This window comes from Meles meles, chromosome 7 (genome assembly GCF_922984935.1).
Source record: "Meles meles chromosome 7, mMelMel3.1 paternal haplotype, whole genome shotgun sequence".
NCBI classification, from domain to species: domain Eukaryota; kingdom Metazoa; phylum Chordata; class Mammalia; order Carnivora; family Mustelidae; genus Meles; species Meles meles.
The window spans coordinates 95189-112837 of record NC_060072.1 but is presented as its reverse complement, the minus strand read 5'-3'; the positions used below and the strand labels follow the sequence as shown (position 1 = coordinate 112837).

Sequence of the window (17649 nt, the reverse complement as noted above, 5' to 3'; positions counted from 1 at the left end):
TATTGGCCATTTGTAGATTTTCTTTGGAGAAATGTCAAGTCCTTTACTTATTTTTTAATTGCTCCTGGAGTGAGTTAGGAGGTGTTCTTTCCTCTTCTAGTTTTTGGAAGAAGTTGAGAAGGATGGGTGCGAGTTCTTCTTTAAGTGTTTGGTGGAACTCACCAGGGAGGCTGTCTGGCGCCGGACTTGCCGTTGTCGGGAGATTTGCGATCACTGAGCCGTGTCTTCGCTTGTTGCAGTCTGCTTAGAGTTTCTATTTCTTCTTTGGTCAGTTTTGGTAATCTGTATTTTTCTAGAAATTTGTTCGTCTCCTCTAACTTACCTAATTTGTTGGCACACAGTTGTTTGTAGTATTCTCTTTTAATCCTTTTTAATTCTATAAGATTGGCAGCAATGCCATAATTTCACTTCTGATTTTAGTTGTTTGTGTCCCTTTTCTCTGAGTCAGTCTAGCTATAGGTTTGTCAGTTTGATGAATATTTACAAAGAAACAACTTCTGCTTTCATTGATTCTCTCTATATTCTGTTCTTTATTTTATCTCTGTCTATCCTTATTTCCTTCCTTCTGCTAGCTTTGGGTTTGGTTTGCTTCTCTTTTTCTAGTTCCTTAAGAGGTGCACTTAGCTTATTGATTTGAGACTTACCCTTTTTTGATATACATGTTTACAGCTGTGGATATCCATTTTGGCAATGCTTTTGCTCCATCCCATAAGTTTTGGCATGTTTTTGTTTTTATTTTCTCAGTGTTTTCTAACTTCTCTGTGATGTGTTTTGACAACACTGGTTGTTTAAGAGTGTGTTGTTTAATTGTCATGTATTTGTGATTTTTTTTCAGGTTTTTTTTTTTTTTTTGTTGTTGTTCTTGAATTCTAGCTTCTTCCCTTTGTAATAGGAGAAGATATTTTATGTGATTTCAGTCATTTTAAAATTTATTGAGTCTTGTTTTGTGGCCTAACATGTAGTCTGTCCTAGAAAATGTTGCGTGTGCACTTGAGAATAATAGATATTCTTCTCTTGTTTTCTGTAGTTTTCTATACGCATATCTGCTAGGTCTAATTTGTTCAAGTCTCCTATGTCCTTACTGATTGTCCCTCTAGATGTTCTATCCATTATTGGAAGTGGGGTGTTGAAGTCTTAAATATTACTATGGAACTGTCTATGTCTCCCAATGTGTTAATGTTCATTTCATGTATTTTGATGCTCTGTTGTTTGGTGCATATATGTTAATAACTGTTAATGTATTTGATGAATTGACACCTTTATCAATATACAATGTCCTCTGTCTCTTGTAACACTTTTTATCTTCAAGTCTGTTTTGTCTGATATAAATATAGCTACTTAGCTCTCCTGGTTACTATTGACATGAAATATCTTCCTTTATTCTTTTATTTCAAACCTACTTGTGTCTTTGGATCCAAAGTGATTCTTTTGTAAATAGCATATAGTTGGATTGTGTTTTTTAAACCACCATCTGCTTTTTAAATAAAGTTTTACTGGCACTCAGCCACACCCATTTGCTTGCACATTGCCTGTGGCTGCTCTCGTGCTGTAGGGGCAGTGTTGAGTCCTCAGGACAGAGGCTATATGGCTTGCAAAGGCTGAAGTCGTTGCTATCTGATCCTTTACAGAAGTTTGCCAACCCTTGGTCTAGAACATCTTTTACAGTTTCCCTTGTTATCATTAACTCTCGATGGTCCAGTGCGGCAGTAGCCTGGTTAGATTTGTCATGTGTGGCCTGTTCTGCCTCTGCTAAAGCCTGTGACATGGGCAGTTCCAAGAGCAGATCTGAGTATGCCCAAGACCTTACTTGGCTGACCGGAGGAGCGGGCTTCTACCCCTGAAACTAGAGTTAGAGGCAGTTTGGGATGTGACCCCCTCCATGGGAGCTTCAGTCATAGGCTGGCCAACTGTCCTGGTTGCCCGGGACTGAGGCAGTTCCTGGGATGTAGGATTTTAGTTTTCAGATCTGGAAAGCAAACCAGGGTAAGTTGGTCACCCTATCTGGCTGCCCTGAGTCTCATCTGTACCCCCCCACTCCCATCCCAGTACCATTCAGGGAAACCCCCAGTTACGCAAAGCGACGGCGGCTGGCTGGCCCCAGTGGCCTGGCCTCCCCTCGGCCCCTGCAGCGCTCAGCCAGTGACATCAACCTGAAGGGTGAGGTGCAACCAGCAGCTTCGCCAGGACCCTCGCTGCGGAGCCTCCCCCACCAGCTTCTGCTCCAGCGGCTGCAAGAGGAGAAAGACCGAGATCGGGATGGTGACCAAGAGAATGACATCGGTGGCCCCACAGCAGGCAGGGGCAGCCAGAGCAAGATCAGGTAGGAGGGGTCTGGGAGGCCCTGACAGGGTCTGGGTGGGCAGGGTGTTTGGACCCAAGCAGGAGGAGCCGGCATGGAGAGGCAGGGAGAGACCTAGTGGTGCCTGGCACGCCTGCAGTGATGGGCTGAGGCTTGGGGTGGACGACTCCCAGGCCCCCCCCACAGGCCTCCCTGGATAGGAGAGGGAAGAGAGTGAGGCCTTGTGGGCTGGAGCAGGCTCCCCTATGCTAATTTGGTTGGAGCTGGGTTTGTCCTGGGGGGAACTCAGGGAAGATGTGGAAGGAGAGGGCTTGGCCAGCTCTGTGCCTCCCAAAGGTTCCTGCAGTGCTAGGGGGAGGATAAAGGCTGAGATAGGCAGGGCTGGGTGGTGTGTGGTAAGGGGTTAGGGACTGCAGCTTCATCTCTGTGAGGGCTTGAAACCTATAGGTGACCCCTAGCCCTGTCTCCAAGAGCGAGTCTTCGTCTTTCCCCCGACCTCTCCAGCCCTGTAGAACCCCAAGACCCTCTGCTTCTACTCTTTACCCCTTCCTGTTAGTGCTGGGACCCTGAGAACCAGGGCCACGGGAGGGACTTGCCATCCCCAGAACTTAGAGGAAGAAGCCTGGGCTAAAGCCCCACTGGCCTCGGTGGGCTGGACAGTGGGGAGTAGGTGGGTGGGCACTGGCTCTACAGACAGATGGTCGGGGTCCAGTGCAGACAGACCTGGTGTCTGCTGACCGTGGCCTTGGATGGGTCGACTAACCACTCTGTGCCTGGGGTCTCATCAGCAAGGGAGGAGTAATCCTCCTTGGAAACAGGTGTTTCCTTCGGGAAACCTTCCAGAACCTGGGCAGGTGAGGGGTTCCTACGGGGATCCCCTGGCCCACCGCACAGTCCAGCTGCTGCTGGTTAGGGCATCTCTCCTCCTGGCACTTGGAGGGCAGGAGCTGTCTTCCTGCTGCTTTCCCAGAGCCAGTCACACAGAGGTGCTCAGGAGACATTGTTGGATGAGTTACATGAACAGCATTTTGTTTTCACGACAACAGCTGGGCGAGCAGCATACGTGTGTCGTTTCCCTTCACTTTGGCCACGCGTGAGGCCGTGCTTTCTTAGCACTTTCTACAGGTGAGGGTCCCGATGTTCAGATGGGGGAAGTGACTTGTCTGAAGTCACAGAGCTAGGAAGCAGCGTAAGTGGGCCCCAGGCAGACCTGGTTCCCCAATTTTCTAAGCCTGAGTGTTCAGCAGAGGGCTTGGGTGCAGCAGGAACTTATGAAAGCAATTTCTCCCTTTGCCTTTGTCCCTGCTGGTGCAGCTGTAATCTGTGATGTCTCCTCTCTCTCTGTGTCTCTGCCCAGACTCCAACGCTGTCTGTCCTGCTCCAAATCACCTCAGTTCTCCCTTGAAGCTTTTGCATGTCCCATGGATTTCTTAAGGGTAGGACAGTGCAGTGGCTAAAAGAACAAACTTTGGGATGTTTCAGTTTTGCAGAAACAGAAACCTGTAGATGCCCTTGATGTATTTGTTGTATGTTCATTCATCCTCTTGGCAAACATAGAACTAAGACCTGCTCTGTGTGGGACGGCAGGGTTGTTACTGTTTTTCTACAAACATTTAGTGGGTGCCTAGAGTGCCAGATGTGGGGGGAGCTAATAGGGGGTCCTAAAGGTCTTGGAAGGACACGGACAGCTGGGGCCCAGGACTAAGAAGCAGTTAGATGGGCAGGGATTCAGGTAAGGGGAGCTCCTGGTGAGTGACCAGGAGGGGACTGAGGAAGTTCCGTGCACCATGGAGGGAGAAGACCCCAGGGAAGGAGATCCCCTTAGGTTAAAGGAGAGAGGGTGGCATTTGAGCTGGGGGCGGGGGGGGGGGGGGGGGGGGAGGTGGCGGTGAGGGCTGGGCAGTGTTGGGGGGAGGCCCAGTCTCCCCCCACCCAGCGCCCCCTGTTGGCAGAGCCTGGCATGGAGCCGCTCCCAGCAAAGTGTGGCGGAGTGCCCCAGCATCACAGAGCAGGGCAGAGAAAAATGGGGTTGTAGCTGAGAGGCAGTCATTGAACTGGACGGATGAGTAGGACTGGAGCAGCTGGAGTGTTGGGGACAGCATCATGAATAGCCCAGAGGAGGAAAAGGAAGATGCCCAACCTTGTGCCTGCAGTGTAGCTAGTTCTCACCTCCCGGAGAGCCCGGCTATTGCCTGAGAAAGTGGACCTGGACCGCCCAGGTACTGGGGAGCCAGTGCAGGCTTTCGAGCAGCGCGAAGGTGGAGGGCTTCGCGCCTCAGCCTCGGTGCCCAGGTCCGGGGAGCCGGCCGGGGAAGGTGGTCAGCACGGCGTGGTCAGCAGGGGCGGTCAGGGACAGGTGTCGAGGAGGAGAAGACCCGGGTCTGGAGGAGGATTTGGGCGCCCAGCCCGTGGCCGCGGCCAGGTGGCGAGAAGGCCGAGGCCCGAGCAGGGACGTGGGGGCGGACCGCTGGGGCAGCCCCTCCCGGCCGCGGAGCCGCCCCCCCTCCCCCGCCGCCGCCGGGCTCTGCCCACCGCGTTCCGCGCGCCCCGCAGTCCGACCTCTCCTCCGCCCTGCGCGCGCTGCGGCGCCCCTGCCCGTGGCCTCTCCCGCCGTGGGGCCGCGGCGAGGTGGCCGCCGGCGGAGCGGGAGGAGGGCCGCCGCCGCCCGCAGAGGGAGGAGCCCGGCCGCCGAGGAGGCGGGGCGCGAGGAGCGGCCGCGGCATGGAGCGAGCCCGGCGCGCCCGGGAGCGCAGCCCCGCGGCCCCGGAGCCCTGAGCGGGCGCGGCTTGTGCGCTGGCGGGAGCGGGCCGGGCGCGGCGGCGCGGCCCATGGAGCGGCCCCGGGCCGGGCCCCCGGCGGGCGGGCGGGCGGCGGCGGCGGCGGGCGGCGGGCGGCGGGCGCTGCGGCGGCGGCTGCGGTGAGGCCGGCGGCGGGGCCGGGCCGCGCGCCATGGAGGCCCCGGGCGCCGGCTTCGCGTGCCCGCTGCCCCCCGGCATCGCGTCCGTCACCTACGTGTTCGTCTACAGCCCGAGCGGGCCCGGCGGCCCCGGCGGACCCGGCCCCGCGCCCGGCCCCGGCCCGGCGCCCCCCGCGCCCCCAGCGCCGCCGCCCCGGGGCCCGAAGCGGAAACTTTACAGCGCCGTCCCCGGCCGCAAGTTCATCGCCGTGAAGGCGCACAGCCCGCAGGGCGAGGGCGAGATCCCGCTGCACCGCGGCGAGGCCGTGAAGGGTGAGGGGGGCGCGGGGGGCGGGGTCGCGGGGCGCGCGCGGTGGGGGGCACCCCTCCCGGGAGCACGACCGGGGTCCTCCGCGATCGTGGAAGGGCCGATGCCATTTTCGGGGTCTCTGTCGTTGGGGGCCTCCTGGAACTCCGAGCCGCTGTGGTCATTATGGGATGCATCAGCCACTGTGTCACCGTGAAGGGCTCCGTGTCAGGGAGGTGTCAGTCTTTACGGGGGTCCTGCCATGAGGGTCCCTCTCGGTCCTCTGCCAGTGTGGGTTCCCTGTTGTCACCATAGAGGTTCTTCTCGTCATGGGGGTGTTTTTGTGTCAGGATGGAGGTTGGTGTCGTTGGGTTTCTGTGGATTTCAAGGACCCAATCCCATCAGGGACCTTCCTCCAATTATGGGATTCCCGTGTCACTTCTGGGACTTATTCATTGGACATCCTTGTGATATGTGGGGACCCTGTCCCAATGTGCGGGAGATCTGTGACAATTATGTGAGTGCCTGTGTATTATGAAGGTTTCTGTCACTGACGCTTTCTGTGTTCTGGGGAGTTCCTGTGCCATGACAAGCTCCTCTCGTTATGGGGCCTCTGTCATTTTTGGGGTCCTATCCTCACGGGTGCCCTACGTCCATGGGATCCTGAGAAGGAGACAGCTGTGAGGTCAACCCTCCTTTGGGCCATTGTGTGGCCTAACCTCTTGGCCACAGCACAATGACCCTGAGCTTTTGGCAGTGACCCCTGGGGTGGGCAACAGAGCAAGGCTGGGGTTGGTTCAAGAGGTGGCAGGAGAGGGGTCAACTGGGAGGACAGGAGGAGGCTTGTGGCCCCTGCCTCTGCCTGGTGTCCCCCCTCGAGTGTGTCCATCTGTGTGTCTCTCTGTCCTCCACATGCCTCTCCGGTGCTGTGTCCATCTGTTCATTTCTGTCTGCTGTGTGGATCCCAACATCTTCCCAGGGAAAAGGCCGGGAGGATGAAGGAAGGGAAGGGAAGAGAAAGGGGTGAAGGGAGAGGTGGTGGGCAGACCCTGAGCCTGTGGTGGTGGGTGGGGTGATCCCTGGGTGTCCTGCGGTGCCCTGACAGCTGTCTGGCTTCTGTCCCTCCAGTGCTCAGCATTGGGGAGGGCGGTTTCTGGGAGGGGACCGTGAAAGGCCGCACGGGCTGGTTCCCGGCTGACTGCGTGGAAGAGGTCCAGATGAGACAGTATGACACGCGGCACGGTGAGTGACCCCACGCCCCTGAGCAGCTCCGAGGGGCACTGCCCTCTGTTCCCCTTTGGTCTTGCTCGGAGCTACATACATGGATATTCACAGAGGAAAGCCTAGAGTAAACTCAAAGACACGTTCAAAGTGGACACAAACTCATGTACATGACAGACACAGCGTGTACACCGCGTATGTACTTGTGGGTGCATGTGGGTGTTTCACAGCCATAGAGACACATGGGACCTGCTCACGGGACACACAGTATCATGGTGCCTCTTTCTGTGACCCCACACGTGACTCCCAGTGACCATAATCCACCCCCCACCCCCATAGTCCCCACAGAAATCCTGGGTGTTTGGAGTGCGAGACGCCTGTGTGGCTGGCAGACAAGTAAAGAGGTCAGGATGAGAAAAGAGGCGTCATTCCAAAGTGGACAGATTGTCCAAGTGGGCAGTGCAGGGAGGCCTGGGCCAACCAAGAGGAAATGAGGCCAGTGGGGCCCAGAGGGGCTGTTGTGGGTGCCTTGGGGCCGGGATGGTCTGAGGGCAGCAGTCGGGGGATGGCTGCAGCCTTCTCCTGGAGGGAGGATGTGAGGGCAAAGTTGCAGTTTCTAAGGCTGGGGAGCAGCTGTAGTCGGACCTTGCCGACTGCCTGGGCCTCCAGAAAGGAGCCTTCTGGGTGTTGGGATCCGAGGTGGTCCTGCCAGTAGTGAGTAGTGACTGCCCTTTTCGGAGCTCCCAGGCCAGGTCTGGCTGTGTGTCTGCAGTGAGTACTCAGGGCTCCTAGGAGGGCCCTAGACCCATGAGTGTTATTTCTGCCTTGGAGGTCTGGTGTCACACAGGGAGCCCCCGCCTGAGTGGTGACCAGTGGTAGTTAGCTGTGGCGTGTCTAGGCCGAGGATGCCCACGTCCCTCCCTCTGCACATGGAGGGCTTGGGCCCAGGGCTGTTGGTTGAGGGTTTCCCAAGGGGAGCCAAGCCCTGTGTATCCTGGACCTCTGCTCTATGTGCAGTGTGGCCAAGGCCCGGCGAAGCAGGAGCGGCTGCTGACCTCCCGAGCAGGTGCCCCTCCTCCTTACTTGACCTTTCCCTGTCTTGCCCTGATGGCTCTCCTGGTGGTGGGGAGCACGGAAAGGGACACCCACCTCCTGTTTTCTGCCTCCGGAGGGTAGGTAGGCAGTGTGTCCAGGTGTGGAATGGTCTCATAGGTCTGGGTCCTGGTACCAACTTCATGGAGGGAGGTGGGGAAGAAGGGGCCTCTGGATTCCTTGAATCGGGCCTGGGCCCTGTGCTCCCCGTGGGAGGGCAGTAAGGTCTCTGGTGTGAGAACTGTGTGGCTCCAGAAGCTGAGTTTGAAGCTGGGATTTGAGAGCAGCAAATCTCGATAATGCGTTCGATGTACACTGGGCCTTGTGTTAGGAGCGGGGTCACGGAGGCCAGCTATCTGCCTAGAGAGGGGCAGGTGTGCACAGCAGTGACCGCTGGTATGTTGGAGTGTTCCTGTACCTGCGGAGTGGGGGGAGCACACGGGAGCCCCCTGGGGTTGGCTGGGAGGAAATTGGAGAGCAGCCTTGCAGGACTGCTGGAACGCCGCTAGGTGGTCAGCTGCTGGGGCCAGGGGCAGAGCCTGTCCGCTGGGGCATGGCCTGATGTTCCAGATCTGCATGTGCTGGGATCTGGCGTGCTGGGATCTGGCTGAGATCTGGCGTGCTGGGATCTGGCTGGGATCTGGCGCGCTGGGATCTGGCATGCTGGGACCTGGCTGGGATCTGGCGTGCTGGGATCTGGCTGGGATCTAGCTGGGATCTGGCGTGCTGGGATCTGGCGTGCTGGGATCTGGCTGGGATCTGGTGTGCTGGGATCTGGCATGCTGGGATCTGGCTGGGATCTAGCTGGGATCTGGTGTGCTGGGATCTGGCTAGGATCTAGCTGGGATCTGGCGTGCTGGGATCTGGCTGGGATCTAGCTGGGATCCGGCACGCTGGGATCTGGCTGGGATCCGGCGTGCTGGGATCTAGCTGGGATCTGGCATACTCCTAGCCGCGTCAGGATGTCCGGTGTATGTTAGCACTTTTACATAAGAGAATCCTCTGACTTGTCGCACAGGTCTGGGAGGTGTGCAGTTGCTAGTTCCTTTCTAGGAAGGCAGAGTCTGGTGTAGGCTGGGGGCGGGGCCTGTAGGGTCTGTGCGGGAGCTGCTGTGCCTCAGGGGCTCTGGGTGGCTGAGGCTCCGGTGGGCATGGAGCAGTGGCAGGGCTGGGGTGGGGGTGTGAGGCTGGTCAGGGGGCCGTGGGCCCAGTGGAAGAGCTTCACAGCTTGTGGCAGGGCTGCAGGAGACTGAGGTGCCCTGTCTCGATGGTGCAGGCCATTTAGGGCTGGGGCAAAGGCCCAGGGCGAACAGAGTGAGGAGGTGGAGAGAGCTGGTGCGAGGGGTCACCTGGAGAGGGAGCTGCAGGCCTCCGGGCGAGGGCAGGGCTGCGAGGCCAGGGTGGCTCTGCTGTGTGTCGCCTGAAAGAGGGTCAGAGGGTGCCTGGCCGGTGGAGCCCTTTCCTGGGCGGGGAGAGGGCAAGCGGCCTGAGGGGGCTGCCTGCTGGCAAGGGGTAGGAGTAATCGATGTCCTCAGCCCAAGTCCTAGCCACCAGCTGCTCTGGTGTATCGTGTCTAATCTGGGACCCAGGGGCCGAGTTCTGCCTGAGGCCAGAGGGCAGCCCAGGACTGGGAACCCGCTTCCAACAGGCCCAGATCCAGAGAAAGATCTGCCTCTGAGACTGGAGCGGGGACAGAGAGGGACTTAGAGGCCAAAAAGGGGACACCGTGCCAGCACACACGGGCCCGGCTGATGCCCAGGGTCATCAGACACTGCCCCTCCCAGGCCCCTGGCTGGAGCAGGACGGGTGAAAGGGGCAGCTGCAGGCAGAGCCGAGAAGTGAGGGAAGTCCTGTGTGCACAGGGGGGTACGTGGGATACGGGGAAGGCTCTGGCCAGGTCCCCCTCCCCTCGCCCCTTCCTTCTTCCCTCCTCCCCCTCCTCTCCTCTCTCCCTCTCTTTGAGTACTTGGGGGGTCATGCTGTGTGTTTTCACTTCAGCTGGCTTCTATGTGTCTGATTAATAAAACTGGAAAATGAATTTGTGTTATGTAATAAATATAATTTGACAAAATCTAAAACCTGGAGGCTAATGAACTGCGGTTTGAGGGGGCTCTTCTGCAGGAAGGCGCTGTGACCATTTAGAAGTGGGGTTAGTTTGGAGAAGGGTGTGACAGGCAACAAGGGGTCGGATGCGTTCCCCCCCCTCCCCCCCCAGCAATGACAAGGCCTGGCCTGCTCTGGCCTTGGGAGTGGCAGGATGGTGGGTGCAGGTGCGTGACTGGCACTGTGTGGGAAGAGAAGAGAAGGGAGCAGATGAGCTGCGGGGAGGGTTAGGGTGATAAAGGCCATCAGAACCTCGAGGACCCTCCAAGTAGAATTTTCCATCAAGGAGAGGCTCTAAGGGGTCTGTCGACTTACCGAGAGTCATGTTAGTGGCAAGACCCTAAAAGCGAGACCAGTATTTTTGCCGACAGCTGTGTCTTCTGATGTTAACAGGAATTCCTTCACTTTTTCTGTCTAGCCACCACTCCGTCTACTCTCGTATCCGTCTATCCCTTGACTTACTCACCTTTCCTGCCGTTCGTCTGCCGTCCTGCCAACCCAGCCAGCCTACCCCTCTCTCTGTGTGTCCGTCTACCCACCCATCCATCCGTGGACTGATCAGTGCGTCCCTCTGACTACCGGTCCGGCTGTCCCCTCTCTCTCCACCCACCCAGCCCACTGACCCGTCCGCTCGCCCGTCCGCTGCCCTTCCAGTCTGTTCTCTTCTCCTTCATCCACTTCTACATCCATTTAACTTTGGTCAGATCTGTTTTTCTAGCTATATCTTGTTCTGTCTGTCCATCTGTCCTCCACCCGTCTATCCTTCCAGTCGGCATTCAGAGGGTCTGTTATGTGCCAGGCACTGTACGAGGTGCTGGGATCGTAGAAATGCATGAGATGTGGTCCTTACCCAGGAGGAACTCAGTCAGTCGTGCGTTCTGTCTCTGATCTCATCTCCTCTCCCTCCCTCCCTCTGCCCCAACTATACGAGCTGCTTGCTGTCCCCTGAGCATCCCAAGCCAGTCCTGCCATGTGGGCTTTGCCCCGTGGGCCCCTGCTGCCAGGAAGCCCTTCACCCAGAGCCCTCGGACTGCTCCCTAATGTTCTGGGCCTCTCCTCAACTGTCCCTTCCTGATGAGCCTTTGCGCGACCACCCTGGGACCGCAAACTTTCTCTGTGCCCTGTCCTGCTGGCTTCTCTCCTAACATCGGCCATCATTTGACCTGTCACACACATACAGTTTCCTGTCTTTCTGTTCTCTTTCTTCAATAGATGGTAAACTCTGTGGGGGTGGGGGGGGGTTTGTCCTGCTCTGTGCTGTTTCCTCAGAGTCCGAGACGAGTAGTGCTTGGTACCTAGTAGGTGCTCCCTAAACACTTGTTGAATGAATGAGTGAATCTTGAGAAATGCTGGATGATAGGGCAGGAGAGAGGAGCCGTGGCTGAGATGGGAGGCGTGCAGAGCTGTCTTGGGGTCCTTGGGGGTCCTGGAGAGCTGGAAGCTGGGGGGCAGGAGTGGGGGTGAGGTGCAGGGGGGTCTTACTTCCAGGAAGCTGGACAAGAAAGCCGGGAGCAGCCGGGTGGCTGCAGGTGTGGGCCGGAACCTGTGGGCAGGAGATCGGTGAGGCCATGGTGGGGCAGCAGGGGGACAGCTGGCCAGCCCTGTGACGGCTGTGATGGAGATTGGGGTCGAGAGTGAGGTGGCGACAAGGCTCTGTGGGGTGCAGTGACATCAGGAAGGGGTCCCAGCCCCACAGGGACCTCCTGCCCAATCAGAGGCAGGCCCTGGAGGAAGGGACCCTGGGAGGCTGAGCCTCCGGGGGCTCTTGTGAGGCTTTCAGTGAGGACGTGGCGACCCCTCCTGCCAGCGTGTGTCGTCTACAGCGCGACACGCCTGTAGGAACACAGCACTTACCCGTGACTCTGGGTCACACACGTGTGCCTACACAGGGTCACGCCTCCTTTGCTCTCGCCTCGGGGCTTGCCAGCTTTTTCTGAAGGCGGCCCTGGCCTCGCCCCGTCTGCTGTGTGCAGCCCCTCAGGAGAGAGATGAGCTGAAGCTTCTCCCCTTTATGGACCCTGAACCCCCAAGGCCAGGGTTTCCAACACGGTCCCCTCAGCCTTCTCGCCTTAGGGCCATGGGGCCTCCCACTTCCACAGGGGGGTGTGTGTGTGCGGGCAGAGGCTGGTGACCAGCACGCTGGAGGGGCAGTGCAGGTCAGCCGGAGGACGCGGCCCTCCATCTGCTGACACTTCCCTCAGAAACCCGGGAGGACCGGACCAAGCGCCTTTTCCGTCACTACACAGTGGGCTCCTATGACAGCCTCACTTCTCACAGGTAGGGCGGAGGGGGTGTGGCGCGCGGGCAAGGGTAGGCGTGCATGCGGGTGGCCGTCCCACACGGAGGGAGGACGAAAGCTGGTCGAGGAGGCCTGGGGGTGAGGACGGCAGAAGGGGGAGGTGACCCCAGCCCACCTCTGTCGTCTGCCTTCCCGCGTCTGTCCGGGGACACCTTCCCGGGGTGGGCTGTGCCTGTTGGGTCCTGTCTGGGGCACATCTGGGGTCCGCTTGCTAGCCAGTGCTCTCCGGCGGGGCTCTCCTCACCCCTCCCTGCTTCCCCCCCCCCCGCCCTGCCAGTGATTATGTCATTGACGACAAGGTGGCCGTCCTTCAGAAACGCGACCACGAGGGCTTTGGTTTTGTGCTCCGGGGAGCGAAAGGTAAGGAGGGGTGGGGTCTGCGAGCGAGCTGTGGGGCCGGGGTGGGTCCAGGTGTCTTATCTCGCTTCGACCTCGCTGTGCTCCTTCCTGCCTCCCCCTGCCCCACAGCTTCGCTGCTGTCCCTCACCCCTGCCCCATCCTTTGCCCCTGCCTACCCCCACTCTCTCTCTCCCTGTTCCCTTGGCCCCTGTCCCCCTGTCTTGCCCCTGACCCTCTCTTCTGGCCCCACTCTGCCTCGCTCCCCTGCTCCGACTCTGGCCTTGGTTTGGAACGTCCCAGTGCGAGGCCGTGGTCCCTTCTCTCCGCCCTGTTGATTTCCGAGGTCTCTGCTGGAGCGTGTCTGCTGGCCCGGGATCCTCTCTGGGGGGCTGAGGGCGGGTCTCCACCCTGGGCAGCCCCCGGGCACCCTGCCTCAGTCGTCTTCGGCTCAGCATGTTGAACCCCTTGTGGGAGGCTGCCGCGTGCCCGCTGCTTCCGCCCGGCTCTGCCGGCGAGGCACCCCCCTACCTGCCTCCCCCCACAGCGGAGACCCCCATCGAGGAGTTCACACCCACACCGGCCTTCCCTGCGCTCCAGTACCTGGAGTCGGTGGACGTGGAGGGCGTGGCCTGGAGGGCCGGGCTGCGCACCGGAGACTTCCTCATCGAGGTGAGGCTGGGCCTTGCCTGTGGGGCCAGGCGGGGTGCTGACCTCCAGTGCCCCGGAGGAGCCGCGGGGAACGCCCCCACCACCCCCCTGTCTGTCCCAGGTGAACGGGGTGAACGTGGTGAAGGTCGGGCACAAGCAGGTGGTGGCCCTGATCCGCCAGGGCGGGAACCGCCTGGTCATGAAGGTTGTGTCTGTGACGAGGAAGCCAGAAGAAGATGGGGCCCGGCGCAGAGGTGAGGGGCCGGGCTCCAGACCCGAGACCTTTGACCCCAGGCCCCGGTTCCCCTCTCCACCCCCGACCCCAGGCTGTTGACGTCAGATTGGTGAAGTGTCCAGCGTCCGGGGACCCGGGTGGGGGGGGGCTTCCCGGTCCCCGATGACAGACGACCAGCCCTGGGCCCCCCAGCCTCTGACCCCTGACCCCAGGTCGCCCCTCCTCAGATCCCCACCCCCTCCTTCCCGGCGTCCCCCAGCCCCTGGCGTGGAAGAGCCCTCCTTCCCGACAGTGCCAGCAGCTGCCTGGAGGCCGGGGTTGCCATAGCAACCGTGAGGTTGCCGCCGCCGCTTATTGTCGGAGGGAAGGGGGAGGCGGCACCTGAGGGAGAGGAAAAGCGTCTTCTCCCCGCGACGTCGCGGCACAGCCCGGGGCCGGGAGGCTTTGCCAGCTTGGGCCAGCCCAGCCCAGGTCCCGATTCGGCTGACCGCAGCCTGGTCCCCCGAGGGGCAGTGGCCTCCAGGGCTGGTGGGGGGGGGGGAAGCGCTGGAGCCGCAGGAGTCCAGCCTGCCGGGAGACCCCTCCCAGCCCCCACCTCATGGCTCCCGTGCCCCCCGGCTCGGCCCTCGGAGCCTCCAGGGTGGGCACCCAGGCAGGAGCTGGCTGGCGCCGTGACCCCTGCTGGGGCGCTTGACCACCCGGCTCCCGAGGCCCCAGCTCCCCTGGCCCCCGCCGGGCCCTCAGCACCCCCTAAGCTCCCAGCGCCATGAAGAAGTTTGCATCCAGCCGCAGCCTGAACAAGATCCTGGCTCAGTGCGACTCGTCGTCCCGGGAGTACGAGGAGATCCAGGCGGTGGAGCGCAGGTGGCACCTGCACCTGGCCACCCCCCGCTGCCTGCCGCTGGACAGGAGGGCCAAGGCCTCCCTCTTCTTTGCAGCCCCACCGCCCCCCAAGAGGGCCCCCAGCACCACGCTGACCCTGCGCTCCAAGTCCATGACGGCCGAGCTCGAGGAACTGGGTGAGCAGCAGGGGAGGATGGTGGGCGGACAGCCCCAGCGGGAAGCTAGGCAGTGTGAGCTGGGGCCAGAGCCCGGCAGGGAGAGAGGGGAGGAAGGACAGACCGACAAACTTGCAACGGTCAGAGGGAAGGGGGTGGGTGCTGAAGCGCTGGGCGGGGGGATGACACGTGGCTGGCACGAGGGCTGGAGACTGACGGGGAGCCGACCGGGACAGACGGTCAGGGAGCAGGACCTGGCCTTCCGGTGGGTCTGCGTGCATGTGCCCCTGCTGCCTCCGGCCGGGCTCAACCGCTACATTTCCTCTAGGGGTGGGAAGAGCAGGGGTCAGGGGACCTGGGCTCCCTCTGGGCGCTGCTGGCACCGGCTGCGTGGTCTTTTGCTTCTTGCTGCCCGCTTAGCCCCTGTCCACTCGTGAGTTAAGCAGGGGTTACGGTGAGCCGCTGACCTGACAGGGCCGTGGGAACATCTCAGTGTGAGGGTGGGATAGGCCCTCGTGAGCGATAGGAGGCGAAGAAGAGTGTGTTAGGGCTTTGATGAGGGCATGATCCCAGGATGACCCCCAGTAGTCTCATTGTGGGCCTGTCTCATTACATGTGACCCTTAACAGCCCCATCGTAGGCATGTCCCAATATGCAGGACTGCTCACATGCTCTGACTTCCTGTAATTCGAACCCAGTTCTAGTCCCAGACTTGACTAGGGCTCTGGCTGTGGAAAGAATGCTGACTCTGGTCCTAGGCTGGCTTCTGACCTCGTCCTGGCCGCAGGAAAGGCCCTGGTCCTGGTTCTAGATTGACCCTCAACCCTGGCTTCAGGCTTTGTTCTTCCCCAGCCATAGAAAGAACACTTACCTGTCCCCCCTACATTATTGCTGACCTTACTAATAGAGAGATCCTTGACCTCGTCCTGGCCACACACGTTGAGCCACCCTCCTTCCACGCAGGTGCTCTTGTCTGCATTGTAGGAGGAGGACAGTCACCAAGATAGACCAGGCTGACGTGGTCATACTTTTCTTCCCCATAAATACTCTGAATAAAGTAAAAGTCAAAAATAGATAGCCAACTCAAAACAAAGGAGGAGGAATTTCCCAGGTCTCAAGAAATAGAGGAATCAGTGAAGAAAGTGAGAGGAAGCTGCCGATGCTTCCACAGTCCAAGAGGGCTGGGACAGTATATAGACCCTGAGGGCAGGGCTTGAGGCTCTGATGCTTCCACAAAGCCAAGAGATGGGGCTGTGGACCCATGAGAAGTGGGAAAATTAGAACCAAGCCCAGGGGCTGGCATTAGCATCAAAAGAATTGGAAGTCACAGAAGAATAAGTAAGACACAAAATGAGGTGTTTAAATATGAAGTTTAAAGAAGTAATAGAATTCATAAAGGATAGCCCTTTATGACAGCCCATAAAGGACTGTATTCCTCTCCTCCCCCCCCCCAAAAAAAGGAATAAGCAGGTTTTAAAAGGATCCCTAAAGAACTGTTACTGAAAGTGTGTAGTCACTGAGATTAAAAAAAAATCCGAGTGGGATAAGCAGTACACTAGATTCAGCTGAAGAGAGAAACAGTGAATTAGAAGATAATTCTGAGGAAATAACCCAAAATGCACACAGAAAGATAGGGAGAGGAGAACTATCAAAGAGAATATGAGAGATAATGGAGGACAAGCGAGAAGATCCTGGTATGATGCGAGTTCCAGAGGAAAAGAACGAACTGATTGGAAAGAGGCAATATTTGAAGAGTAAATGGCTAAGAATTTTCTGAAATTGAACAAGGGTTCCGTTTGGAAGAAGTGTAAGTTCCAAACAAGGAGATCAAGATCAGTCTGCATCTAGACCTGTCACACGAAAACTTCCTGACGTCACGGACAAAGACAGGTCTTAACGACCAAAGCAGCCGGATGACTCGGAACCAGAGTTGTCAGCAGCAGCAGCAGATGCTAGAAGACGGTGGAAAAATAACTTAAGAGTCTTGAGCCAAAATGCTTTTCCCCCTAGAATTCTGTACTCAGCTAAGCCTGCTCATTGAAGACTGAGGCGGAGAAACCAGCAGACTTCTGGCCCCAGGGTCACAAGGGTCCAAAACTTATCACGGGGAGCTGATCCGTCTCACTGGTAGAGGGCCCAGACTGATGGATAAACCAGTACCAGTAGGCAGCTGGGTCTGTCTAGACACCAGACCAAGGCTGTGGTGGGTGGGTCCCGGGCGTTTCTTCCAGAGGCTGGCACATAGCCATGTTCAGCTACACATTCAGAAAGGATCCTCCTAGTTCTGCGTGAAGAGGGGTGTGGGCCTCCAGGGGCCGGGGGACGGAGCCCCGTGGAAGCAGAATTGCCTTCTGCTTCCTGGGATGCTTCTGTCTGAAGAAAGCAGTGAGCAGGAGAGCCTCCGGTCTCCGTGCACTGGTCTGGCTTCTCCTGCTGCTGGGCGGCAGGACTGTGCTGCACACCCTCGTCTTCTCGAGGGGCTCGCCGCTGCTGCCTCGGCGTGGTTTCCAGCAGTTCGTACCTGAACGGAGTGTGGGGGAGGACAAAGGGCCAGCTTTGCACAGAGGCTCCATCCACACCGCTGGGTGAGGAGGGGTCATCACTCTTGTTGAAGCGGGACCCAGACTCTCCCTGTAGCTCCATTCGGAGAAGGAGAAGCCCGCTGCCTCCAGAGGAGCTGCCCGGGGAAGTCGGACCGCGGCTGACCTTCTGTAGGGTTGAGGGGGCCAGGCCGGCATCAGGGTTTCCCCAGGTACCTGAGGATCGTCCCAGGTCTGGCTTTGTGCTTTCCTCAGATAGAAACTGGACCTGTGGGTTTATCGACAGCATGAATGCGCCGGCTCTCGGCCGCGGTGCTGAGAAGTGGCCGAGCCTGTTAGGGTGCTGTGGTCTCTTGAGAAGATGACCTGAACACATGGGAAGAAAGGCAAGTGTGAGGCCACAGAAAGGCAGGTGGCACGGGTGGGGACTCACGCCCAGACGGTTGCACACTGCTCCGTGGGTGTTGGGGAGAAGCCAGGTCCTGCAGGAGGGAGAGGAGGTCAGGAGTGCCCTGGTGGGGGATACTGTGAGCAGAGGTGATGCCCGGAAAGTGAGGGCCTGAGGTGGCCGGCAGAAACAGGTTTGAGAGGAACAGGTTGGGAGAGGAGCCCTCCTCCTGAGTCAGGTGGGGGGGAGGGGGAGACGCACCCAGTGCCCTCCAGCATGGGGGT

General features: G+C 58.7%; 1 protein-coding gene across 6 annotated transcripts in view; it reads left to right on the top strand.

Moving 5' to 3' along the window:
* The window catches only part of SHANK3 (SH3 and multiple ankyrin repeat domains 3), a 51792-nt gene that overhangs the window by 11722 nt on the left and 22421 nt on the right, over positions 1-17649 (top strand). For all 6 annotated transcript variants that reach the window (XM_046011942.1, XM_046011941.1, XM_046011943.1 and 3 more), the window contains exons 11-18: positions 2047-2320; positions 5326-5528; positions 6631-6744; positions 12120-12195; positions 12495-12577; positions 13101-13225; positions 13326-13458; positions 14378-14458. In XM_046011942.1, the coding sequence (XP_045867898.1) occupies positions 2047-2320; positions 5326-5528; positions 6631-6744; positions 12120-12195; positions 12495-12577; positions 13101-13225; positions 13326-13458; positions 14378-14458 (1089 nt within the window). The remainder of the gene's footprint in view (positions 1-2046; positions 2321-5325; positions 5529-6630; positions 6745-12119; positions 12196-12494; positions 12578-13100; positions 13226-13325; positions 13459-14377; positions 14459-17649) is intronic.